Here is a 27852-nt window from a genome sequence, read left to right on the forward strand (position 1 = left end):
TAATTGACCTTAGTCAGAGAGAAAAGGGGTAAATAAAGCACAAAGATTTGCCAAATCATGGTGTGTGTGGGGCATTTTCCCAGTAGGAACTTAAGGGTACATTGTTTAGAATATCAGCAGACAGCAGTATATGTTTGAATCAGGCTTAAACAGGTCTGGTTTGAATAAACAAATGTCTCTTTCCTCCCTTTCCCCTTTCAGGTAAGGCTGTCTGGTTGACAGCCTGACCCCGCTAGAGAGAGAGAGACTTGTTAAATCTGGAGCGCCTGGTTAATAAATTATGGCTTATTGTTACAAGGGGGGTCAGCGAAGAGGACTCCCTATCGCCTCTACTGGTCTAAGAGCGACAGTGCTCCAGCCCTGGACTAATTATCTGATGATTGTTGTCACCTGTGAGTGTTTGTCTGTGTATATAGGTGTGTCCCATTTCCTTGTTCCCTTGTCAGTCGATCACTTGTGTTACCCCGTTTGGAATGCTTCAGTATCCTGTGTATGTATTACCACTTCACGTATCCGTTACCCGGAACGTAATTTGAACTTTGACTTTGTTTGCTGGTTTGCAACCTTGTACCTCCTTTGGAGCCCTTTGCTCAAACTTTAGTTTTCGTGCACTTTATTATTGACCGCAGTGCCTTAGTTATTATTACCTACGTGCTGAGCCCTACTGCTCCCCTTTTGTTGTTCCGTCTAAGAGTTTATGTTTGTACCTGCGAATCATACGTCTCAGTAAAGAGAATCTTTATTTTATTATATCTCCGTCTCATTCTTTACTTACACCGCACCTGGATCCGACACTAGTGTATACATACAGAACCATTAGCGAAACGTAACAGCTTATTGGGCAGATAACATTCAAAGATAACATTTGTAAGTACTTGATGTAAAAAAAATAAAATTAAACAAATCTCTTCTTTGCTAAAGACTGTACTGTATCCAGGGGTTGGATGTCCTGTTAGTCCTGTTAGTCACTGTTATACTTGCCTTCCCTTTTCCAGGCAGGCAGTGAAATATTGAGGGACCAGGAGGAACCCCTTTCTGCCCTCTGACAAAATGAAAATGATGGCCATTTGTGGCTATGATTTCCCATACACAACTTCCATTGATTTCATTCCATTGCAATTTAGTCAAGCTAAATTACACGCATTGCCATCAACCATCTTTACAGTTATCATCAGTTGGGTGCAATTCGGAATATTAGAGATCAGAAAGTAAATAGAGATTGGACATATAATCTTCATTAACTGGGTCTGCTGAATAAGCTACGTCTCATGTCCTTGTCTCAGAGTGAACTCTTAGACTTGCTCAGACTGTGAGATGTTGAACTTGAGACACATCTGACCTAGTACTGTGGCGCAGCTGCAGCTCTCGGAGGATTCTTGCCGATTTGAGTGCTGTCTCTGTACATTCCAATGACATCATCCTTTAAGAGCACATTACGTCATCTCTTCCGGGACACCACCCTATTGAGCTCATATTGGCGGAAAAGCATTTCCATTGGCTTTACCAGTGCATAATAACGCCTTCTTGCATCTTCGATTGGTCCTAGTGTAACGATGTCTTTTTTATGATTGGTTTTAATAGCACATCTGTCAAGTGTGCTACCAAGAAGGGAGAAAGCCTACACTGGTAGTGATGAATAGCGGGTGATTTGTTTTTTTCACATAGACTGCTTGAATTCAAATAAAAATATTTGTCATTTCATGTTCTAACAGCATTTGAAATAAACATAGATGTATTTAATATGGCTGTGACATGCCCCCCATAACCTGGTCACTCTAGGGTCTATTAATAATAATAATAATATCAACAATAATACTCGTAATAATAATAATAATAATAATAATAATATGATATGATATGATATGCCCTATATAGCCTAGCCCAATTCATCACTTTTACAGCATAGAATTGGAAGATTACGTGTGTATGTGCTTGACAGGTGAGTTTGGGAGCTGTATTTAGTAGTACTATTACGACGCAGTACTTTTATCAAGCACCAGAGGGTGCGAGCGTTTCACAGTACAATTAAAATGAGGTAACCAATAATAGACATTATCAGTCCTCTGTTCTGATTTTCATAAATGACATGTTTAAGATGAATGTCGTGAGTGTCATTTTAATGAGTACGCTAGTCTATCAATAAGTATATGTTATGAAATCTTAGCTTTGCGTCCATGGGGTATTATTTGCGCTTGGTCTCCCAATGCATCATGATTGTATCTAAGCGTTCCATGCACGCACTCGAGTATGAGCGCTTCTAGATTGTTTCTTTAAGAGACCCAGCACCTTTTCATCCACGCGATGGAGGGAGGGGGGGGGGCGAGGAGGAAAGACGGGGGTCGTCTATGGTGAGGAGGTGTAACGTCGATCGCGCCCAGTGCCATACGTGTGAGTGAGAGGGAGAGGGAGAGGGAAGGGGGATGCTGGTAACCGTTTATTTTTTTTACGACGATACCGCTTCTAACGGGCGAGACGCTCCGATGGAGTAAGTGCGGATGATGTCTTATTCGGTCTCGACGATGACAAGGGTAAGATGCAAATGAAGTAGCATCAGCATTCAACACGGTCACGTTTCATTTTATGAGATTGAGCGGTGCATATGATTGTCCAGTTGTGTTTATGGGGAGGGGGGATGGAGAAGAGGGGGCGAGGCGCGGTGGGGGTGTTGATAGGGAATAAACGCCTAATATTCGAAATAATTAAACGCCTCATAGTCTATAGCCCTGTGGTACATTTAGAAATCATACACCTGTACCAATATTAGATGTGTGCGTATGTTTATTTCATTTGTGTGTGCACATCAGCTCGGGATGTAGAGTAATCAGAAAGGGGGGGGGGGGCATAGCCTACATGTAACTCGACTGTTATTTTTCATAAACGTCGATCGTTTTGCTATTGTGACAGTACTTTTGATATATAGGCATAACATTAGAATTATAGTATACATTATAGTTGTCACTGAATACACGATAATTTGTAGCAGATTATACAAGACACAGGACAGACAGGGGCTATATAATGTATTCCTTTCTGTAGACTACATATAGCCTCTGTATAATTGCAATTCGTGATGACACTCGTTATTCATGTAGGCTATGATACCTATGCGTCTCTGTGCTATATCTCGCATGCTTACGTGCTTACTACACGGAAAGATGTGCCATGCTAGGCTACAGTGTAATCCTCCATGACTCTCATTTCCGTGTATCATGCGCATCCATTATTATTAGCATTATGACTAATAGGCTGAATGGACCTACAGATCAGAGCAGAGACCGATGGACGAATTGCTTCAGACGTGTGCAGCAGCGGGATAGGATGCTGAATGTAATGCTGGGCAGAATTATTGCAATACAACGTATGATTATTCATTGTCGTGGAGCAGACATGGGCAAGGTGTGTGAGTGTGTGTGTGTGTGTGTGTGTGTGTGTGTGTGTGTGTGTGTGTGTGTGTGTGTGTGTGTGTGTGTGTGCATGTGCGTGTGTGGATAGATGGCTGTATGTGTGTGGATGTTGATAAGGCTTTTTTTCTGCATGTTTGGTGTCAATTGCACTTACATCGTGCGTCTGTTAAATCTCAGGTGACAGGTCATGGATAGCCTTGCCTGGAAAATATCCACTAGTAACTGTTATAATCAGTCGCTTATTTGATGGAGCCCCCCGACCCTCACTAGCCCTAGCCCTAGCCACCATCATCACATCTCCCAGGCTGGGATATCTTTCAAATATTTTGGGAGGTTCAGGTCTCCAAACATGTATCCCTTTCTTATGTCAAACTTCATTATTAAAGAAAGGTTCTTATTATAATAGGATGGAACTCTACTATTATACTCTCCCTTGAGATGAATGCATGTCTGACTTGGTGATCTGTTACAATAGCCTATTTGTATACAAAATGTCTCATCCTTTTTCACATTTCTATCATTGTATTCTCTCTTTTTTACAGCGGTCTCTCCCATCAGTCTGAAGACCACCTTGGGGGGGTAGAGGCCTTCCAATACACCTGCCCTCCCCATTGCCCCTCCCCTAAACCCTCAGACAACCCCATTGCCCCCCCCCCCCCTTTACTGCTCCTGCCATTGTAAGCCCTGCCCACTGGAACCTTACTCTACCCACTTTGCCCACTCCACACACCCAGCACCCCAAAGGCACCTTTCGATCTCCCAGCAGCACTGTCCCTGCCACCCAGCCCCTCCCACTGAGCCTATAAAGGGAGTCACTGAGAGAGAGAGAAAATCTGTTTTTATTAGCACATGCTCAGAGCCAATCAAGTGTTCCCCAGACAGAGCAAGGCTATCCCTGTGGGAACTGTACTGTGCACCAATCAGGTAAAGACAGGAGGTCTGGAAATGAAGTCATAGGAAAGTACAGAGTGAGTAGCCGCTAACCAGACAAATGAGGGCTTGCTACTGATGACGATGCCTGATTGATAGACCAGTTATCAGGAGTGTCAACAAATGGTGCCTGTCTACCAACCTCAAAAACACTAAGAGAGAGAGGGGGGGAAAGAGCAAGAGTCCAAAACCGAGAGATAAATCAAAGAGAAAAAAACACAGAAACAGAAAGGAATCGATTGCCCCACGGGCTTCCTTCCACAAAGTGTACACACTTCAAAACATTCCTCAGGCCGCAGCACAAGTTCTCTCTCAGCCAACGCCCACTGACTAACCTCCCACACATTCCAGTTCCAGTCCTTCACACACTCACACACACACACACACTCTCCGGTCTCAAGATGATGTGTGAGGTGATGCCCACCATCTCTGAGGATGGCCGCAGTGGGAGTGGGAGTGGGGGCTCATCCTCGCCGTCAGGGGGGGGTGGGGGGATGGGGGGTGGGATGGGAGGCATGGGGGGTGGGTATGGAGGCAGAGGGAGTGATGAGGGGGGAAGCTCAGGGAACCTGGAGTCCCTGATGGTGAACATGCTGACGGAGAGAGAGAGGCTGCTGGATAACCTCAGGGAGACCCAGGACAGCCTGGGGACGGCCCAGCTACGCCTCAGGGACCTGGGCCATGAGAAGGACTCACTCTCCAGGCAGCTCTCCATCGCCCTGCCACAGGTAGGCTACACACAGAGGGGGAGGGGGAGTGTGTGCATGTGTTTGTGTGTGTGTGTGTGTGCGCGTGCTTGCGTGTGTGTATGTGTGCATGTGTGAATGTGTGTGTGTGCATCTGTGTGTCAGAGCTGAACAAAAATATGAAATCCTTACAAATATCTCTCGATTGCCTCCCCACAAAAAAGACAGGAGAGTGTGTAAAGCTGTGATGTCTGCATGTCCGCTACAGATACAAACAGACGGTTTCCTGACTTCAACGCCATGCCTCCTGCAATGAAAGTTCATGCACTGATGATTTTGTGTAGCCTCTCTTATCCATACTGAGTTGACAGTCTCCACTGAGCTGTTCTGTTTTGCTTGGAGCTGGTCTGTACTATTGTATTATATACTGGGCTGTTCTGTTTGGCTTTGAGCTGGTCTATACTACTGTTGGCTTTGAGCTGGTCTATACTCTTGTATTCTATACTGGGGTGTGCTGCTTGGCACTGGCATACGGTTGTTCCACTTCCTGCTCTCCCTCTCTGACCTGGTCTGGTGCATACTGAGCAGGACTGTTGGCTGAATCATGACTTAGAGAAGATGACAGATGAGTGTTGCATATTGGCAGTTTAATTCGATTGAGTAGGGCTTCTGTATTACAGAGGGGGTCATATTTAGCTCACATCCTGACTACTGAACATGCCTGGCCTCCATCTTTAATTCCAGACAGGCAGTCTCCCTGGGTGCCTAGACATGAGGTAGTTTCTTCTCTTAGGACCCATTTTTCTAGGTTGTTGTGGCTGAACCATTCATAGGAAGAAAAACAAAAACGCATGTCCTCATAGGGAATGACTGGACATTAAAGAGCCATACCTTGCTGAGAGGGGGATCAATATGGTGCACACATCTGCAACACGCACGCACGCACCCACACACACACATACACACACACACACTGGGACGTACGGCATACAGAGTGCCGTGATACATTCAACACTATTGAGTTTGTTGAGTGCCTGTGCTGTGAGTGTCGGCGCTGCAGAGAGAGAGAGGGATACAGAGAAAAGAGAGAGTGAGGGATGGGGTTCAGGAATGAGAGCATGGTACAGAGAGAAAACTGGTGGTAGGAAACACACACAGAGACTAACGACTTGATCACATTTGCATATTTGCTGCATACTGATTAGGTTGCTTCTGGAGTCTATTCTTAGGTGTTGTGTCACATATGGAGAGATAGAGATGGATGAAGGAGGAGAGGAAAAAGGGATTGTGAGGTAGAGATAGGAGTAGGTGGAGTGAGAGGATGAAAGGAAGAGAGAGATCGAGGCTCGGAAAAGTCGAGACACCTTGAGGTAGTGTATTATCATGCTCTGTCTCTGACAATGAGAGAGAGAGAGAGATCTGAAAGGTGTGAGAGAAGCATGAATTGGTGACATTGGTGCCCTAAAGCTGTCTCAATCAGTCCTAGAATAATGAGTTCCTATTGGCCCCACCATATACAGTATACTGTAGGTGACATTACGCTCTCTTTCATTTCTCCTTCTTTCTCCTCATCCTAGCCAATCCTTCCTATCAGCTCCCTCCATCTCTCTTCCCATCTTTTAATTTTCTCTTTTGCTACCTTGCCCCGGTTACTGTTATGGTCACAATGGCATCAGATCTGTAGGTTTTAGATGCTAATGATAAGGGGTCAACTCTATCTAAATCTTCATCATGTTTATTATGTTTTTACTGGCTACTACTGTATAAGTCGGGAATACTAATGTAACCGAGTTGAGTTACTTACTTGAGTTACTCACAATCAGATTGCAAGCTTTTTTCTGTGGTGTAGCTGCTGGTTTACATTGGGTATTTAAGAGACGGGTCGTGTGTTGGCAATACAGAGGACCCAGGTTTGAGAGTTGTGCAACTTGATGTCTGTTCACTAACACAGCACCAGTGACATAATCAGTCGAAGTGTGAACTACAGGCGGCGCCACATATAGAGGCGAGTTGCACCGAGCATGCACATGTGGAAACACGCGTGACTCACTGTTCACGTGCTTCAGGACACAGTCACATTATTGTCATTAGTGTATGGTGATGGAATGTGTGTCGCAGCTTGATCACGCACGAGCAGAGCCCATCTGAGCTGAGATGGTGAATAGAGTATGGTACAGTGGCATATACTGTGTACATAGCCATGTATGTCAGCCCACACAACATGCACAGCACGGTGATAGAAGGCCCATGAGGTGTTCAGTGGAGTGGTATAATACAAAGACATCAGGAACATAGACATTAATTGTCCACAAAATTAAAATTAAACAAACTGATGAAAATAGAACAAACTCATGTTTTTCCAAGTGGCTCTTTTCATATAAGTACCTTATGTAAGGTAATAAATAAAATAATTATCATTAGTATACTTTACTATACTATTAGTGGTCCCCAAGTGCCTGTGCCAAAGAACTGTGCTGCAGTAAACCTGAAGGACGTCCGCCCTGTTGCACTCACGTCCGTCCATGAAGGTCTTCGAGAAGGCGCTCCTGGTCCGTGTAAAAAATCAGCTTACCCCCGGACTAGATCAGCTTCCCCCCGCAGTACGCCTACCGCAAGAACAGGTCTACGGAGGACGCCATCTCCACGGTGCTTCACTCCACCCTGACCCACCTCGACACAAGCAACACCTACGCCAGGATGCTGTTCATTGACTTCAGCTCAGCATTCAACACCATCATCCCCTCCGAGCTGGTCACCAAACTCAGAGACCTTGGTTTCAGCATCTCTCTGCAACTGGATCCTAGACTTCCTCACCAACAGACCCCAGCTCGTCAAGTTGGACAACCACTCCTCCTCCACCCTGACCCTGAACACCGGTGTGCCTCAAGGCTGTGTGCTCAGCCCCCTCCTCTACTCCCTCTTCACCCACGACTGTGGATGACGCCACGGTGATAGGCCTGATAAGCAACAACGACGAGTCGGCCTACAGGAAGTAGGTTCAACACCTGGCGGAGTGGTGCGCTGACAACAACCTGGCCCACAACACCAGCAGAACCAAAGAGATCATTGTGGACAGAAAAACTGGACTCTCTGAACACTCCCCCATCTACGTCAACGGGGGATGGAGGTGGAGCGTGTTCCCAGCTTTACGTTTCTGGGGGTCCACATCTCCGCGGACCTCTCTTGGACCCTTAACATCTCTTCCTTGGTCAAAAAGGCGCAGCAGTGCCTATACTTCCTAAGGAGACTGACGAAAGCCCAGCTGTCTACCAGGATCCTGACCAACTTCGACCGCTGCACCATTGAGACCATCCTCACCAACTGTATCACAGTGTGGTACGGCAACTGCACTGTGTCCGACCGGAAGGCCCTGCAACGGGTGGTGAAAACCGGCCAGCGCATTGTTGGCACCATATTCCCTTCCATCAAGTCCCTCCTGGCAACCCGGTGTCGACGGAGGGCGGCAAACATCATCAAGGACACCTCCCACCCCAACCACGGACTGTTTGGCCCCCTACCTTCTAAGAGACTCAGGAGGTACAGGATCCTCAGGTCCGGCACCAGCAGGCAGCAGAGCAGCTTCTTCCACAGAGCTATCGCTCTGATAAACAACCCCCCCCTCCACACACCCCGTTGAACTCACTGTACATAGCTCATAACTGCATATTGCCCATAACTGTATATACCTCTAAACTATACTGATGTTTACAATACTACCTCTGCACATATTGTATATTACATAGTTACCTATCACTACCTCTTGTTCTATTTATATCATGCCCTTATAATACTATTTGCACTTCTGGTTGGATGCTAAACTGTGTGTGTGTGTGTGTGTGTGTGTGTGTGTGTGTGTGTGTATGTGTTTGCGTGTCTTTGCACATGTGTGCGTGTCTTTGTAATTGTGTGTTGTGAAGTTGTTTGATGTTTGTTGATTGTGCTACAGTATTTGGGATCATGGCTCATGGATTGTTTTGTGAGTAACGGCGCCATCTTGTGACTCTGCAGGAGTTTGCAGTGCTGACCAAAGAGCTGAACGTGTGCCGAGAGCAGCTGTTGGAAAGAGAGGAGGAGATAGCAGAACTGAAGGCAGAGAGAAACAACACCCGGGTTAGTATCTGTATATTTGTCTGGATAGTCTACACACATGTGGAAGTGTATATATGACACGGTCTGGTGGGTAAATACATATTATAAAATATACAAACATATAAATATAAACATATTTGAGTGTGTGTCTTTGTGTCTGTTGATGAATGGATGATTATTATTTTGTATGTAGGTTACTCCACTTGGCAGACAGCATATCTATATTTCGGTCAATGTGAGATGCGTGGTCTTGCCTTGTTGTGTGTTCCTCTCTGTATATTACGCTCTGTCTCTCTCTACAGCTGTTGCTGGAACATTTGGAGTGCCTTGTGTCTCGTCATGAGCGCAGCCTGAGGATGACGGTGGTGAAGAGGCAGGCCCAATCTCCGGCCGGGGTCTCCAGTGAGGTGGAAGTCCTCAAGGCTCTCAAGTCCCTCTTTGAACACCACAAAGCCCTGGACGAGAAGGTGTGTGTATATGTGTGTGTGTGTGTGTGTGTGTGTGTGTGTGTGTGTGTGAGAGAGTGAGAGAGTGATTGTGTGTGTGTGTAAGCGAAGTGTGACAGGGGCAGGTAACACCACTTTCCACATGAATACCCATTAAACTACTAAACAATCACTCTCTCCCCTCCCTTCACACCCTTCTCTCCATTTCTTCCTCTCTCCCCTTTCTTCCCCTTCCCTCTTACCCTGTTATACCCAAAAGGTGCGAGAGAGGTTACGGGTGGCTCTCGAGCGAGTGTCTACATTAGAGGGAGAACTGGAATCTTCCTCACAAGAGGTGAGTTTTTCTGTCCTCCTTCCTCCACTTTCCTCTTCTTCCTCTTTCCATAAAACACAGTGTCCTAATATTTATTCCCCCTCCCTCCCCTCATCTCCTTTTAGGTACATTCTTTAAGGGACCAAATCAAAAGACGACAGCATGGCTTGGAGAATGGGAAGGAGGTGAGGGCCAAACTTAATATCCTGATGTGTCAGTGTATAGCTGTTCATGTAGAAGTGAAGTTTGCCTGGAGGACTTTGCCATTGAGTCTCATTTCCAAATGTGATAGCAACTGGTGAAAGCGGGAACAAGTCAGCAACCAATGAAAATGTTCTGACTTTTATTCAGAAAAATGTAAATAAATGTCAATGTTGTTGAAAATCACTGACACCTTGCTAGTCAAGCCAAAATCCCATAATACTCTATACTAACTAGGTAGTAGTGGGGATTACTCACCAAATCCATTGCATTGCAATATGGCTTGACTAGCGAGTGTGTCATTGATTTTCAACAGCGTTTACATTTATTAAACATTTTCCCAAAAAAAGTCTGAACATTTGGTCGGCTGCCGACTTGTTCCCACTTTCACAAATTAATTTGCCCTCCTTTACACAGAGGCTGCCCAACGGACCTTCCTCCATAATGGATGACGGAGAGATCGACAGGCAGAGAGAAGGAGAGATAGAGCGGCAAAGATCAGAACTGGCCCAGCTGAAAGAGAGACTGGCCCTCATGTGCCGACAGGTGAGGGTGAGATAGAAATAGTGATGAGAGATGGTGGGTGAGAGAGGGAGGGAGAGATGGTGGGTGAGAGAGGGACCGAGCAGAGAATGATTCGAAAGGAAAAAGTCTCATACATGCTAATCTTGTTGCCAGACACGTCCGCCCAAATTCCTGGATGGGCTGGTGGACCAATGCGTCAAAAGATCGACTACCAATCCAATCCCCAGTTCTTGCACACCACACATTTGTAACAGCAGCTGGTGAGACCGGGATCAAGTCAGCAACCAATAAAATTGTTCCGACTTTTATTCAGAGAAATGTAAACACATTTCAACGTTGGTGAAAATCAATGACACACTTGCTAGTCAAGCCAAAATATTGCAATGCAATGGATTCGGTGCAATGCAATGGATTCAATCCCCACTATTACCTAGGTTAACTATAACACTACTTTACATTGTTAGCAGGCTCACAAAACAAGCTGTGTTAGTTGACTAGCCAGTGTATTGTTTCTCAGCTGCTGCAAGAAAAAGTCTGGTTGCTGCCACCTTTCTGCCTCTCTTGGACTACGGTGATGTCTTGTACATGAATGCCTCTGCTACCTCTCTACAACATCTGGATGCAGTTTACCATGGCGCGTTAAGATTCATTACAGGCTGTAAACCCCTTATACATCACTGTGTGCTATACTCTCTGGTTAACTGGTCATCTCTCTCTATCCGCCGAACCCTTCACTGGTATATTTTCATTTACAAATCCATCCTTGGTCTGCTCCCCTCCTACCTTTCTAACCACCTGTCACGTAAGCAATCCGTCTACGGCCTTCGCACACAGGACATCATCACATACTCCATCCCCTTGGTCCGGACCATGAAAGGCAAAAGGGCGTTTTCATTTGCAGCCCCTTCCTCTTGGAATTCATTACAGCAGAGTCTGAAACTGTCTCAGCTGATCCCTCTCTCCAGTTTCAAGCTCTTGCTGAGAGGCATACAGTGCGAGTCCATGATTTGTTCTTGCTATTAAGTTAACCCTCCCTTTTGCCCATTACTGACCCCTCCCTGTCCCTAGATCTTTAGCTGTCTAGTTTTAGGTCTTTGTAGTTTTAGTTTAGTTTTAGATTATCTTAGACTGTTTTAGACTAGTTTTAGTTTTAGACTATGTAGTTTTAGTTTAGTTTTAGTCTATACTGACGGAAAGTTTTGTTTATCTTAGACTATTTTAGACTAGTTTTAGTTTTAGACAATGTCGTTTTTAGTTTAGTTTTTAGACTATGTAGGCCAGGTTTTGTATTGTATTTGTTTGTGGTGGATGTTGTATGCCTGTGAACAGGTCACACTTGAAAATGAGCCCTTGGGGCTCAATGTGTTTCTTACCTGTATAAATAAAGGTTAAATAACATTTAAAAATAAATTTAAAAAGTGTGGCAACAACAACATTGACATTTATTTTAAAAATTCTGAATAAAAGTGATTTGATCGGCTGCCAACTTGTTCCCGGATTCACCAGCTGATGTCACATTTTTTATTCGGATCCATGCCTCCCAGTCATGATTCACTGGAATCAAACAATGACAAATACTTTACTCAGTCAATTCGCTGACAGGAAGGCCAGAATTGAGCCTTGTTTTTCCAGGGTTGTATGCACAGCTTTTGTATATACAGTAACACATGTGAACACATGCATGCACTTTGATTCTAAGCCAACAGAATAGGAATAGGATTGATTTGACACGGACAAATAACAAGTAATGTTTATGTGCCACTGATGACGTCGTCTCCCCATCCAGGTGGGGGAGATAGAGGAGCAGCTGACTGCAGCCAGGAGGGAGGTGACCAAATCAGAGGAGGCCAATCTGAAACTGCAGAGGGATGTGAAAGAGGTGAGCCACACCTCCTTATTGGTGGAAAATAAACAATGTGTCTGTCAGTCATTTTCCACACCATTTAGCAGACGCTTTTATCCAAAGAGACTTACAATTAGAGATTACAGGGTCTGTCTCCCTGGAGTGAATTAGGCCGAAGTGCTTTACTCAAGGGCACACTAGTGGTGGTGTTCCCAGGTGGGATTTGAACTCATGACCTTCTGATCACCAGTCCAACTCACTATCCACTAGGCCAAATGTTCACAGTTGTATTTCAGTATTGCACTTATGATTACAATCTAGTAGCTGCCATCAAATTGTCTAGATTGTCCAGGGCCTAGAACCTAGGTCTTTGCTGTGTTCAGGGCCTGAATAGCCCTAGGGTAGAAGCTGAGCTTCAGTCTATTTGTCCTTGCGGACATGGTCCTGAACCGCCTGCCTGAGGGCAGCTGAACAAAGTGTTCGTTCCCAGGGTGGGATGGGTCCCTGGAGATCTTGGAGGCCTTCCTGAGGCAGCGTGTGTTGTACAGCTCTTCCAGAGAGGGGAGGGGGGCGCCGATGATCTTCTGGGCCGATCTCACGACTCTCTGTAGCGCTTTCTTTTAATAGAGACATGCAACAGTTTCTTATGACAGCAGAGTTATTTGCCTACATGGCAGCAATAAGTGGTACAGTACGTGCGAGAGACTCGTTTTTTCCTGTAGCCATGGTGACAGTATCATCAGTGAAGCCACTGGCATTTGGAATGAAGCCAGCACTGTCACTTACTCCATTAAGTGACGGCTGATTGGAGGGCCCACTTCTTCTTCCTCCTGCTCCCCCCCCCCCTCCCCCACCCCCTGTAGCAGTTGTGCAACAGCATCTGGCATAGAAGTAGCTCCTCTGCCAGACTGTCAACAGCTTCCTTTAACTTATCATTATCATTCTTGGGCTAATAGCAGTCCAGACACACTGAATTCCCTTTGATCATCACCAGTTAATGTAAACCCTCTAAAACTTGTCACGCTCTCCCTCTTTCACTTTGTCCATCTCATCCCTGTCTTGCTCTCTCCCTCTGTCTTGCCCTCTGTCTCATCTCTCCATCTTTCTGTCTCATCTCTCTTTCTGTCTCATATCTTTCTCTCTCTCAGGCTCTGTGTCAGAGAGAGGACATGGAGGAGAGAATTACTACATTAGAACGCAGGTAAATACGCCCCTATCATCCCCTCTTTAAACACAAAGTAACATCCCTTCTCCTTGAGCAATCATGTTTGTTGTTTTACCAGGGTTTTCTTTTTAGGATTGCCTTCAACATGTGTCTTTTGTATGCTGTTGTGTGCAGGTACCTCAGTGCCCAGAGGGAGGCGACATCTCTCCATGACATAAAAGACAAGCTGGAGAATGAGCTAGCCAGCAAAGACTCCCTCTTCAGACAGGTGGGACAGCTAGTTTCATCCTGCCTGGTTTGGTTCCTGTAGCAAGGATTGGGTGGTTTGGAACAGAGAAAGGCTTTGCTTTTTGAGATCTGGGACAGCAGGGTTGATCATCCTTTTGTTACTGTGTTGGTTCTTTTTTTCTTTCTTTTTTTAAAACTGTTTTTATTTGGGGTTTTCAATTTTATATAGAGGGCACAAACAAAACAATACAACGACAAGGACAATATTAAACATACACAGCAAGAACCCCAGAGCTGATTGAAACCCCCACAGAACCCAGACAGGACCACTGGAACTATGAAGACTCCAACTCCACCCCACCCCCCTGTGTTGGTTCTAAGATGTGCTCGTCTTCACTACTTCTCCTTCTCCTCCTCTCCTCTCCTACCCTCTCCTCTCCTGTCCTCCACCCTCTCCTACCCCTCTCCTCCTCCTCTCTTTCCTCTCCTTCCTCATCCTGCTCCTCCTCTCTTCTGTACTGCAGAGCGAGGAGAAGAACAGGCAGTTGCAGGAGCGCCTGGACGATGCCAAGCAGAAGCTGCAGCAGACCCTTCAGAGGGCCGAGACGCTGCCTGAGATAGAAGCTCAGCTCGCCCAGAGAGTGGCAGCACTCAACAAGGTACAGTAAAGCGCCACACAAGCCTGCGTGCTGAGAATGCTGACCCTGTGGCTTTAGCGGTAATGCATCAGACATTAAGCACATGTGCCGTCTGCCATGTCCTCCCACTTGTCTGTCTCCCTGTCTCCTCTATATGTGCTGATATATTCCGTCGAATTATTCGGAAATTCGTCCGAAAAATTCTTTTTCCGAAAAAGAGACATTGCTGCCGCCATATAATTATTGCAGGTTAAAATCAATTTAGCCGCGGGTACTCAACATGTTATGAGTTGTATAATACATGGGATATTGCATTAATTACTTAATGATGATATGCTTGAATGACAGACTGTAATTGATGGCTTTCATTTACAGTAAAGAGGCAAAGAGGTTGCACCCACTATTCCGTCAACAGCTTGACACACATCGGGGGGGGAGGCTGGTGAAGGTAGAAATCGGAGGACCCGGCTCATTGTAATGCATGGAATGGAATGAGGAATGGTGTCAAACACACGTGTTTGTTATACAGTACCATTCCTCATTCCATTCCATGCATTACAATGAGCCTGTCCTCCGATTTCTACCCCCACCAGCCTCTCCACTTCACACCCACATCCGCTCTCACAGGACTTGTTGAGGCACGAGGGATTCAAATGTGTAACAATGAGATTGATGTCCTCTTTGACATCTGGAAAGACCACAGAATGAACGTGTATGGCAGAGAGGGAACATTCAAGACTGTGATCTGTACAGACAGGCAATCACTCTGATCAAAAGACTTGAACCAGCCCAAGGCAGCTCAGCCCGTCTCATCTCTATGTATTCAATTAACGTTGCGACATCATCATGCATGTGGTAAACCCCCCCCCCCCCCCCTCCCCCTCCCTTTCCTGTCTCACTCAGGCAGAGGAGCGTCATGGTAACTTTGAAGAGCGACTGCGACAGATGGAGGCACAACTGGAGGAAAAAAACCAGGAGTTACAGAGAGTGAGTCACGCTGACGCTGTCTCTCTCTCTCTCTCTTTCAGTTCATCTCCCTCCCCCTCTTTCATACCATTCCTTTATCACTCTTTACTCTTTACAATAGCGTACTAATTTTCTAAACCCTCTTTTTGTCAATCCATATTCAGATCCAAATCTTGTTCTCTCACACACTCAGTCAAGCAGAATGCGTGTTATTTACTCTCTGCCCACCCTCCCGTCTTTCTTCTCTCCCTCTCTCTCTCTCTCTCTCTCTCGGTTTCTCTCTCTACCTCACCCAGGCAAGGCAGAGGGAGAGGATGAATGACGAACACAACAAGCGTCTCTCTGACACGGTGGACAAGCTCCTGTCTGAGTCCAACGAAAGGCTTCAGCTCCATCTGAAGGAGAGGATGGCAGCCCTGGAGGAGAAGGTGTCTCACTCACACCGCTTTCACACCCAAATTAGTTTACACTCAAAATATTGTCCAGTGTTACCCACATTCTCTTAATCAAGAATTTTAATCCAGTTCTGAATACAGATCCAATTCCCAATTAAGGCAGTTCTAATGTTTTGTTCCTGTTAAGTACACATTGGACCTTTAGGACTTTAAAATATTATTATTATTATTATTATTATTATTATTATTATTATTATTATTATTATTATTATGTTATTCCACATGTGTTGTTGTTGTTGTTATATAAAGTTCTCCATTCTGACTCCTTCAGAACGCCCTTTCTGAGGAACTGTCTAACATGAAGAAGATCCAGGATGACCTTTTAGCAAACAAGGTAGCTAAATCTCTGGGTTCGCGGTTTCAGTCTTTGTGATAAGGATCTACACCACTTTGTTGCCACCACCCATCAGTCAATCATCAAAGAACCATCATTACAGTTTGTTTACCTACTTTATCTACCATGTTCAGGATCAACTCATTGCAGAGTTGGAGAGGATTCAGCTGGAGTTGGACCAGCTGAGATTAAGACCTGGGTCCTCCTATTCCAGGTATTTGTTTCCCTCCCTCACACACCCACATCGTGTACTGCAGAGATGAAAGTTGTTTATAAATACTTCCTGCTTTTACCTCACACCATTTACTTCATACATCAGTTCTGGTGGTATTATAATGGAGTTATAAAACTCTTGAGTAGTATAAGTGGTCTGCAGTTTGGCCTCACGTTAAACTTCTCTCCCTTCTCCCTCACTCTTTCCTGTCCCCTCCCCCCTCTCTCTCTTTCTTTTCCTGTCTTCATCTCTCTCCTTCCTCTCTCCCTCCTGTAGGTCTCTCCCAGGTAGTGCTCTAGAACTACGCTACTCCCACGGAGGCGGGTCCCTCCCTGCAGGCTCCACCACCCACCTGGATCACTATGGCAACACCGGGAGCGTGGTCCGGCGGACTCACCGCGGACGATGGAGCACGGCCAGGGAGGACACCAGCAAGGTGAGAGTACCTTACACACAGTCACCTGTGACCCTACATACAGTATATACCAGGGGGGTCATTTATAAAACTTTGCGTAAAAACTGACATAAAATGTTTGCGTACGTAGACAAGCAAGAACGTTTACGCACGGAAAGATTCTGATTCATAACACAGTGCACACGCATGTCCCACACCTGTTTCCCTTTATAAATCACAATCAACTAAAAATGTTGTGCACGTGAACAAGCGTCTTGCCCCACCCTTTTAACGCCCATAGTTGCCTATAGATGGACAGTGAAATGCCCCAACTTAATATTAATCTATACTGACTGCATGACGACAATGATGGCAGATCCCAACAGAGAGGTGAACAAAAAGAATTATTCACCCAGTGACAGTTCTGCGCTATGAACACGTGATAACAATATATTAAACTGCACTCGTATCTATGAAGGACATCTACATTCATAGTATCTGCCCGACTGAGGCATCTAAAACGGAATCCGTTTAAACGTAATTTGTCCTACTGTTCACCTGATTATTTATGGGAATACATTTCATAACATGCAAGTATTGTTTAATAATTACAGATGTAATTAAATATGATTCCCGATTAAAATGTACAACATATTTGAGGGGTTGTTTTGCAAAAACAGATATCTCTGTTTGTAATTGTTATCCTAAATCATGTTTTAACCCTAACCCTAACCCCTAACCACAGTGCATAGTGCAAAAGCCATAAATGTCTGGACATTGCATGGTGAGACAGTATAGGCTACAGTATTACAGTGAGTATAAGTAAATGAATATAAAGTCAGTATATGTACAATGAATATTAATGTAAAAAGTCAATATATTTTCATGAATATCAATATGATATGTACAGTTAAGATATGTACAGTGTGATATGTACAGGACAAGGGCGAATATATGTACAGTTACGATATGTGCAGTGAGCACATATATATTTTGTGTGCACTCAGAGGGACTCTTCACATATTTGAGAGGTAATATTTCGAATTTATCAGAGGACAGGCTCATTGTGTTCATCATTTGTTTGAATGTTGTCTGATACCATTCCTCATTCCATTCCATGCATTACAATGAACCCTATCTCCGATGTCCACCTCCACCAGCCTCCACTGATAGATACAGTACATAACAATGTACTGTTCGTTGAATGAGAATCTAAATCTGTGGTACTGTTGCCTCCCACTCCCTGTTTGTGCAGTACGGAGACTGGGACACTGGGGTGCTGCTGGGGACTGGGTTCGAGAGGGAAGTGGATGTGGGTGGTTGCTCTGATGATGACGAGGACAGAGAGACACTGTTTGGTTCAGAGCTGTTGTCCCCCAGCGGGCAGACAGACGTACAGACACTGGCCATCATGCTGCAGGAACAGCTAGAGGCCATCAACAAGGAGATCAGGTAAGAGGCCAGGAAGAGGGACACATCTAGGGGGTGGAGCCAGGGGGACCAGGGAGAAGGACCGTGGAGGGCTAGAGAGAGGGTAGAGAGGAAGGGCAGAGGTTTGGAGGTGTATAGGTGTGTTTTGATGAAAGAAAACCTTGTTTTTTATTTTATTTATACATTATTATTCTTATACAGTACATTAATTAATTGGATATTTCTCCTCTGCTGTTGCTGTCTCCCCCCCCCCCCCCTCTCTCTCTCTCTTTTCTCCCTCTCTCAGACTGATCCAGGAGGAGAAGGAGAGCACAGAGTTGCGGGCAGAGGAAATAGAGAGTCGGGTCAGCAGTGTGGCCCTCGATTGTCCTCCCATCCCCCCGTCCTCCCTGGGGAGAGACAGTACGGGACGGGGTTTCATGACTCAATCCATCACCTCCTCCACCTTGGCCTCCCCCTCTCCTCCCAGCTCTGGACACTCCACCCCCCGCCTACCCCACTCCCCTGCCCGTGAGACAGATAGACAGGTATAACCGGTGTGTGTGTGTGAGTGTGTGTGTGTGTGTGTGTGTGTGTGTATGTGTGTGCATGTGTGCGTGTGTGTGTGCATGTGTGCGTGCGTGTATGAGTTTTATGTGTGTCCAAGCCTGTGTACAGGATGTGAGTTTATGCACCCGGGACCCCTAACTTTTTCCAACTTTCCTCTCCAGAAAGAGGATGATAGGTCCCTCGCTCTTCTCGACTCCACCCCTCCGCCCACACCTCGCGCACTGCGATTGGACAGGATGACCCTCACACATCCAGGGGCAATGATGGACGACCCCAGGGAATTCCGCAGGTATGACAGCCAATCGTCATAGAGAATAACCTTGTAGTGCTTGTATTGCGCGTTCCATTCCTGTTTCTCATATTCCCTCTTATTCCTCCAGTCTCTCAGCAGACGGCAGCAGCTCCAACAGCAGTCAGGACTCTCTCCACAAATCCAGTAAAAAGAAAAGCATCAAGTCTTCCATCGGTCGCCTGTTTGGAAAGAAGGAGAAGGGAAGGATGGGCCAGTCTGGCCGGGAGTCTCCCTCCTTGGGTGAGCAGAGGGGAAAACGAACAAAAAAGAGAGAGAATAACGATTATGTGTAAAAAGAAAAGAAAAACAATATAACCTATTGGTTTGATGTAAATGCGTTTAATGAAAGCGTGTCTGCTATCGATGTTTGGGGTTCTGGTGACCCCTGACACTTTGTATATCTCCCAGCCTCAACCCCCTCTGAGGACCTGGCCTCTGGGGATCCCATGGGACTCAAGATGGCGGGACCTGTGGACAAGGATCGCCGCAGCAAGAGGAAGTGAGTTTCTGGGAATGTTATCATCTCTCTTTCCAATGTATTTGGTGTTTTTATTTCTCTCTCCACTCTCGGGTTCCTCTCCTGCATACCTTCCTCTCTTTCACAAGATCACCTCTTACTTTTATCTACCTATCGATTGAACCTTTATTTATCTAGGTTAAGGAGACTCGAGAGACTTTAAGAGAGACCTCCTGCAAGATTTCAGAAGAAGATTTTGATGGTCTAACTTTCATCTATATCTAAATAAAATAAATCCAATCTAACAGTTTCATCAACAATCACAAATGTGTATCTGTGTCTGTGTCTGTGTCTGTCTGTCAGTCTCTGTGTCTGTGTCTCTCTGTCTGTCTCTGTCTCTGTCTGTCAGTCTCTGTGTCTGTGTCTCTCTGTCTGTCTCTGTCTCTGTCTCTGTCTGCCAGTCTCGGTGTCTGTGTGTCTCTCTGTCTCTGTCTGTGTCTGTCTCTCTCAATCTCTCTCTCTCTCTCTCACCCAGGCATGAGTTACTGGAGGAGGCATGTCGCCAGGGACTTCCCTTTGCCTCGTGGGACGGCCCCACGGTGGTCTCCTGGTTAGAGGTATTGTATGCTCACCATGTCTCTAAAAGAGATGTTATTATATCACATAGCCATATAAAACATTACAGATACATTCTATTCTCAAACTGACATGACTTCACTCTTTACTCCTTTTACTTTCTATATCCCTCACTCTCTCCCTCCTCTTCCCCCCTTCTATAGCTGTGGGTAGGGATGCCGGCGTGGTACGTGGCAGCCTGCCGTTCCAACGTGAAGAGCGGGGCCATCATGGCCAACCTGTCGGACACAGAGATCCAGAGGGAGATCGGCATCAGTAACCCGCTGCATCGCCTTAAACTCCGCCTGGCAATCCAGGAGATGGTGTCCCTAACCAGCCCCTCCGCCCCAGCCAGCACTCGCTCTGTTAGTACCCCCACACACTAGTACCCTCCAACACCAGTACCTTTACTAACAAGTACTCCCACACACTAGTACTCCCACACACTAGTACTCCCACACACTAGTACCTTTACTAACAAGTACTCCCACACACTAGTACCTTTACTAACAAGTACTCCCACACACTAGTACCTTTACTAACAAGTACTCCCACACACTAGTACCTTTACTAACAAGTACTCCCACACACTAGTACTCCCACACACTAGTACTCCCACACACTAGTACCCTCACACACTAGTACCTTTACTAACAAGTACTCCCACACACTAGTACCTTTACTAACAAGTACCCTCACACACTAGTACCTTTACTAACAAGTACTCCCACACACTAGTACCTTTACTAACAAGTACTCCCACACACTAGTACCTTTACTAACAAGTACTCCCACACACTAGTACCTTTACTAACAAGTACTCCCACACACTAGTACCTTTACTAACAAGTACTCCCACACACTAGTACCTTTACTAACAAGTACTCCCACACACTAGTACCTTTACTAACAAGTACTCCCACACACTAGTACCCCCACACACTAGTACCCTCCAACACCATTACCATCACTAACTAGTACCTGCACACACTAATACCTTCAAACACCAGTATCTTCACTAAGTAGTACCCCCACACACTAGTACCTTCACACATTAGTACCTTCACACAATACATACTTTACATGCATTCATGCTGAACATGGGCATGCTCCGCTAACATGCTACAATAACACTTGGACACATACCTATGATAAACACACATCAGTTTCTCTCTCACTCTCTCTCACACACCCAGACACACCCAGACACACACGCACACACACACACACACACACACACACACACACACACACACACACACACACACACACACACACACACACACACACCTGGGTAATTATTTGATATAGCCTCAGTGGTCCCTATCACATAAGCCCTCAGCTACAGTGAATTAAGGCATTCCCCCTTCAACAAACCACAGCTTCCAGAGCCCTGGAATGCCTTGTTAGGCTGGGCTGGCACTGTGAAGTAAATCACTTACAGAACCCCCCCCCCCCCCCCCCCACACACACACACACACACACACACACTTTCACTCTCTCTCTCTCTTTTCTTTGTGTTTTTGATGAAATTCATGCCTATTTCTCTTGTGCCCACAGTCAACCAGTAATGTGTGGATGACCCATGCAGAGATGGAAACCTTGAATGCAGCCACCAAGCCACCGGTTAGTGTGCTTGTACCTGCCTGACTGGGTGTTGACTGCTGCTACTGTACCTGCCAGTCATGTCCTTGTATGTTTGGATTAAGTTGTACTGGCCCTGATATAGTACATTAAGTGTTATAACGTGTAGAAAGCCTATCATAGGTTTGAATGATGTTGATGAATCTCTCTCTTTCTCTTTCTTTCTCTTTCTCTCTCTGTTTGTTGGACTAGGCCTTAGTGTTGAGCACCTTCTTCTCTCCCTCTGATCACTGTTTCAGTGTAAACTGCTTCCGACTAATTACCCGTTCACTAACACACTGTTCCTCCCTTTGTCTTCGCCTTCCTGTTTTTGTCTTCTCCACTCCTCCTCCTCCCTCTGCCTCTCCTCCATCCATGTGTCTTTCCTGCTCCTCCTATCCTGCTTTCCCCCCCTTTCTTCCTCTTTCCACCCATGTCGCTCTCTCCTCTTTTCTTTCTCTCTCTCTCTTTTCTCTGCATCCAAGGAGCTGAAAGAGATTAGCTGGGATCAGGTAAGGAATGGCAAGAGGTTATGAAATGTGATGGGAATACCATGAACATGAATGACAACATAGCATATTGAATATTGAATTGAAGTGATCAGTATATAAAACTACAGTGAGATACTGTATACTGTACCTTAAGGACCTAGTCATGAAGCATATATTATATATATATATATATATATATATATGTGTGTGTGTGTGTAATTCCGCTTGTCTCAAGATACTGGCCTATGGCGATATGAATCATGAGTGGGTGGGCAATGATTGGCTGCCCAGTCTGGGCCTGCCCCAGTACCGCAGCTACTTCATGGAGTCCCTGGTGGACGCGCGCATGCTGGACCACCTCACCAAGAAGGAACTGAGAGGACAGCTGAAAATGGTGGACAGCTTCCATAGGTACAGCTCACTCTCTTTCAGTCAGTCTGTTCTTCTTTGACACTCGATCCCTTTCCCTTGGCGTCTTATGCTTATGCTTATGCTCTTTCTCACGCTCTCTCTGTCTCTGCCCCCTCTCTGTCTGTCATTCTTTCTTTGTTCTTCTGTTGACTCTTGTGGGGTTGGGAAATATGAAGGTGTTTAAGGACATGATGAGATATTTACTACAGCTCACTCTGCAGGTGTGTGTCTGCAGGCACATTTGAGCTCTTAAGAGCTCAGGGTCAATGACGCCGGAGTGGTTTAACACTCTCTGAGTACAAGTGAGAGTGTCAGATGCCCTTAATTAACCTCCTGAACACCTCCTGACCTTTTTACCTTGTTGACCTCTCTCAGGGTTAGTTTGCATTATGGCATCATGTGCCTGAAGCGGTTAAACTATGACCGGAAAGAGCTGGAGAGGAGGAGAGACGACAGTCAGCACCAGAACAAAGGTGGGTTCCTCCTCTCTGCCATTCTTTGCTTAGGTAGTTCTCATCCACCCATGTATACCTCCATTCAGCCAATCATTCATCCGCCAATCCCCTTAATCCATCCATTCATCCATGCAGGTGGTTCTTCTACCTGAACTTCCCACGAAATAAACTAATTAAAAATGACACTTCCACCCTGAATATCAAGGCTAAATCACCTTAAATGGATCTTGAGGTTGGCAGATGTTATGATTGGTGGTTTTCTTGACCCTCATGCCTGCCCTGCCCCCCCCTCCTTCCCCCCGTCTACACAGATGTAATGGTGTGGTCCAACGAGCGTGTGATGTGCTGGGTGCAGACCATCGGGCTGAAGGAGTATGCTGACAACCTCACCGAGAGCGGGGTCCACGGAGCCCTACTGGCACTGGACGACACCTTCGACTACTGCGACCTGGCTCTGCTGCTGCAGATACCCAATCCGAACACACAGGTACCCACCATCAGCCTCACCTCATGAGTATCCATTTGATTTGAGTGGATTTAAAAGGTTGGTTAATGTGTGGACATCTGAAGCTTGGAATTAAAAGTAGAATAAACAATTTGATAAGCGACCACTGATTAGGAAATGATAAGTGTCTATATGCATGCATATGTGGATGTGTCTGAGTATTATATTGTATGTGCCCCCCCCTCCGTAGGCAAGGCAACTCCTAGAGCAAGAGTACAACTCCCTCATCTCCATGGGAACCGAGAGAAGACCAGATGAGGTGGGTACTATATACTAGAGCCCAACAGATATATTGGAGCACCGAATTATCATTAGCCTTACAGAAATATCTGTATCGGCACGTTTTCCTTCGATAATGCACTGATACAGCAACAAAGATTACATTCCGTAATTATAGGAAATATGTGTAATTGTTTTTTTCCAGAGCAATATAGTTTATGGATTCTAGCAGCTTGGATTCTAAGCAGCTTGGGTGCATAGTTCCAATCAACCATATCAGCATAGACTGCATGACGCAGGTTTATTTACTTTTGTTAAGTTTGTTAAGAGAGTGGAATTTACCACTTTGATAACGTTTGTCTTGGGGAGGGCTGGAATAAACCAAGACTGGAAATTACAGTAGTTGGCAACCAGAAGGAAGGTGGTACCCCCTGTATTCTAATGGATTGTTTTAAGAATGCTTTTCATAGTACATTTTTGTTTGTGTTTTTGTAAATGAAATATAACTCAAATAATTCAGTTGATGAAGTTAGATTGAACAGCAAATCAATCATATGCAGTGCACTGAACAATGTGTAATTGTCATTTGGCATAGTAACTGTGGACATAAAATAAATAAATGTTGCTCTGTTTCTCAATGGAGATCATTTTAGGTCATTATTGAGAAATGGATTGTGTTGCCTTATCAGCATATTTTGGCCATTGATTTAATATGAAAAAAAAAAAAAAAAAAGGAACTCTCTATCAAATCCAAAAAGCCAGTATCAGTCGGGCTCTACAACGTACTGTACTTTCAAATGTGTAGCTCAAAAATGTCTTCCTCATAATGTTACATTTCCCTCTAACTAGTTTTTTAGGGCCCTAACAATTACATTTTTAAAATGACATCAATCTCTCTCTTTCTCTCACTCTCTCTCTCTCTCTTAGGATGGAAATAAAACATTCAGTCGCTCGCCCTCCTGGAGGAAGATGTTTAGGGAGAAGGACCTGAGGGGGGTGACCTCCGACTGTGAGACCCTGCCTGCTAACTTCCGTGCCTCAGCCATCTCTACGCCCTCTGTGACCCTACGGAAGGTTCAGAGTGACGGTGAGAATGACCCCTCACCCCTCCCTTTGGCCATGCTCTCTAATTCTCATTCGTTCCACTTCTTAGACCCTTTAAGGTTAAATCTTAATGTCAGCACTCAACATTCCTCAAATGTGGCCATTTGTAACCTCTTGATTCTAATGCAGGGGAGGCTGGTGGAGGTAGCCTGTCCTCCGATTTCTACCTCCACTAGCCTCCCACTGCATGAATCATATTTACAATGTCACTTAACCTCATCTTATCCACCTAATTTTTCTGGTTTTCTGCTCGAAATGACATGCCCACAGTGAATATAGAATATCTCCACAATCACAAGGGCCTTCATAATGATATTGTTATCAAATGAAAGCTAACACCTGTGGGGTGGCTGTAGAAGTGTCAGAATCAAAATCTATGTTACTGTGTCAGAGCAAATAGAGCTAGAACATTATAAAACATCTCAAATTCAGTCTCCGCCTAAAAAAACAACAGCTTTTACAGTGAATATCACCTTGGAAACCTGATGAATAAGCCCAAATCATCTAGGAATCAGTACTCCAGGGTCTTATTAGTACTTGTGCCAAAGTCGATGCTAGTAATGTGAGCAAATGCAACTTTGTACCTGTTTTAGTACAGGTATGTTTAGGCGGACACCTATATGTTTAGGCCATTTGGAGATATGTTGGCACCATCTTTGACCTTTGACCTTTCTCATGTATCAGATTTCTTTTTTTGGGGGGGGGGGGATTTTTTGGGGTTGGCCGACCAATGGTATGGAAATTCGGCGTTGAAACCGGACATGACACATTCTCCAGTTGGAGAAAACTGGATGTGACTTAGGCCGTGTTTACCGTCTCTGGAAAAAAATGGTGGCATCGTATAGCATGCAAAGTTGTGAAAAAAATGTGATATCTTTGAAGAGAATTGATCGAGGTAAACTCTTTATATCACTTCGGATGCCCATGGGGTCCGTTGGCTCCTATGAGGTTAAAACTGGTGTGTTTTACGCATGCTCCGGGCAAGTATGCATAATGGGTTTTCGAGTCATAGCTGGGCGTGTGCACTGGTCAGGTGTCTCTGACTCGGTTTCACTGTTTGCATGTGTTGAGCATACAGATTCACTCAAACCACTCATCTACTTTATGACCAGGGAATGTACAACAAGATTTGTCTTGAGGCAGCATGGAAAACATCATTATGTAAGAGAACAAACACAAGACTAATGACGGTACTCAACATTTGTCTGTATGGTACTAATAGATACCTTATATGGTATATAAGGCTGTATTGTCACATGTGAAAGGATCGTGGCCTAACAGGAGCTGGCTATACTATAACAAGACCCAGAGGCTCAAAGTACAGAGCAACACCACAGCATCGTCCCCGTTGTGCTACTTGATAATGATGGTGCATGTAGAACGTGAACGTTATTTAGACACAGTAGTTATGATAATGACTTCTCTCTCCTGTTCTCTCACTCAGTGAACTCTGGACCTCGAGGGGAGTCTGCCTCAGTAAGGACATACTCTTGTTGAGAGACACTGAGGTGAGAAAAAAACATCAAGACCAAGTCATTAAGGCAGTTGCGATAGCTTACACATGTGCTGTGCACATTTATGGTTACACTTGTTTTTGTTTTGCCAAATTGTTTCTCATAATTTGTTGTGCCTTGCTTTTGGCTTTAGAGTAGTTTTTTCTTCTTTAGTGATGCGGTGAGAGGGTGGTTTAACTGAGAGTTAAATTCAGGTCACAAAGGAAGTGGCATGGGAGTAATCCTGTGTTTCTCCCCAGGCCAGGCCGCTGACTCGATCAGGACCGGAGTACCATCTCATTCATTCACGGTGGAAAGAAGCAATGAATATAACCATTTCTTTAATATAAATCTATTGGTCTGACCATTCTGCAATAACAGAAGTAGGGAGGAAGGATGGAGAAGAATAACAAACAAAGGGAAAATGACATGAAGAATGTATGAAATATTGACATAATATACGTACATGGAATGGTAGGATTGGTGGACTGCTTTCTCTCTCTTTCTCTTTGTCCTCTTTCTCAATGTGTGACTGTGCTGTGGGGTTGTGTGCTGACGAGGACACTGGTGTCCTGTGTCAGCTATTGTGGCTCTATCTCTTGCTTCTATGGTGCTGTCTGAGGCTCCCCTAAGTGTCCCCAATTGGTCAGAGTGGTGTAGTTAAACATGTCCCTGTTCATGGCACCAGTTGAGCTCCAGCCACATTGGTGGGACAACCATGGCTTTTTTTTCATGGTATGTCTATTGGCACCTTGAAAGCTGAGAGGCTCTAGGCTGTCTAATCTCTTTTGAAGGGAACCTATTGTGGAGATCAAAGGCCAAGCCACAGCAGAGGGGATGGGGGGGGGGCACAGCAGAGGAGGTGGGGATGGGGGTCCACACAGGCATTGTGTTAAATGGCAGTGACGTCATTTGGTAGTTAGTTGGAATCCATAAAGTATGTTAAAGTGTACTGGGAAGGAATATTGGTGAGGCCAGGTTATATCATGCGACTGTTACACAAAGCCTGGGGGGGTTCTAGTCCTCTACATGTGGTGTGTTTTATGGCTGTAATCATGAGCTCAGGGTCTTGGGGTGCTACTAAAAGATGAGGTAAAAGATGACAAGAGAGATAAAACAGCCTTAGTGACCAGATGCAAAGAGGATGGAGCTGATAATTTACTGCACGCAAGCCATAACAGAAACCAAGAGCTCTAACAGTGGGGGTGAATAGAACCAGGAGGGAAGACCAGACCCAGGAAGTGAAGAAAACGTTTAGCTTCTGCGTTACGATGCATGTCAAACAACCAAGATGACAATGAACTAATCTTTTGGGGGTGAAGATGATATGAAGTGATTAAAAATATATCTGTACAAATAAACCTACATGGATGGGA

The 27852-nt window shown here is 45.2% G+C and overlaps 1 protein-coding gene across 1 annotated transcript; it reads left to right on the plus strand.

The window, feature by feature from the left end:
* Nucleotides 1-4735: 4735 nt before the first annotated feature.
* ppfia3 (PTPRF interacting protein alpha 3) lies at nucleotides 4736-26480 on the plus strand (the record flags this gene model as incomplete). Its single annotated transcript, XM_080523874.1, has 30 exons — nucleotides 4736-5062; nucleotides 9029-9130; nucleotides 9412-9576; nucleotides 9815-9889; nucleotides 9994-10053; nucleotides 10487-10615; nucleotides 12381-12473; nucleotides 13586-13638; nucleotides 13777-13870; nucleotides 14355-14489; nucleotides 15372-15455; nucleotides 15731-15862; nucleotides 16161-16223; nucleotides 16358-16437; nucleotides 16714-16873; nucleotides 18087-18283; nucleotides 18549-18789; nucleotides 18973-19100; nucleotides 19192-19343; nucleotides 19512-19602; nucleotides 20096-20177; nucleotides 20340-20540; nucleotides 21736-21801; nucleotides 22284-22310; nucleotides 22525-22700; nucleotides 23076-23173; nucleotides 23467-23642; nucleotides 23851-23919; nucleotides 24807-24966; nucleotides 26428-26480. The coding sequence occupies 30 exons, from the start codon at nucleotides 4736-4738 to the stop codon at nucleotides 26478-26480; spliced, it is 3669 nt and encodes a 1222-aa protein (XP_080380000.1).
* Nucleotides 26481-27852: the final 1372 nt, after the last annotated feature.

The sequence above is a fragment of the Nansenia antarctica genome (assembly GCF_963989245.1).
Source record: "Nansenia antarctica genome assembly, chromosome: 2".
NCBI lineage: Eukaryota > Metazoa > Chordata > Actinopteri > Argentiniformes > Microstomatidae > Nansenia > Nansenia antarctica.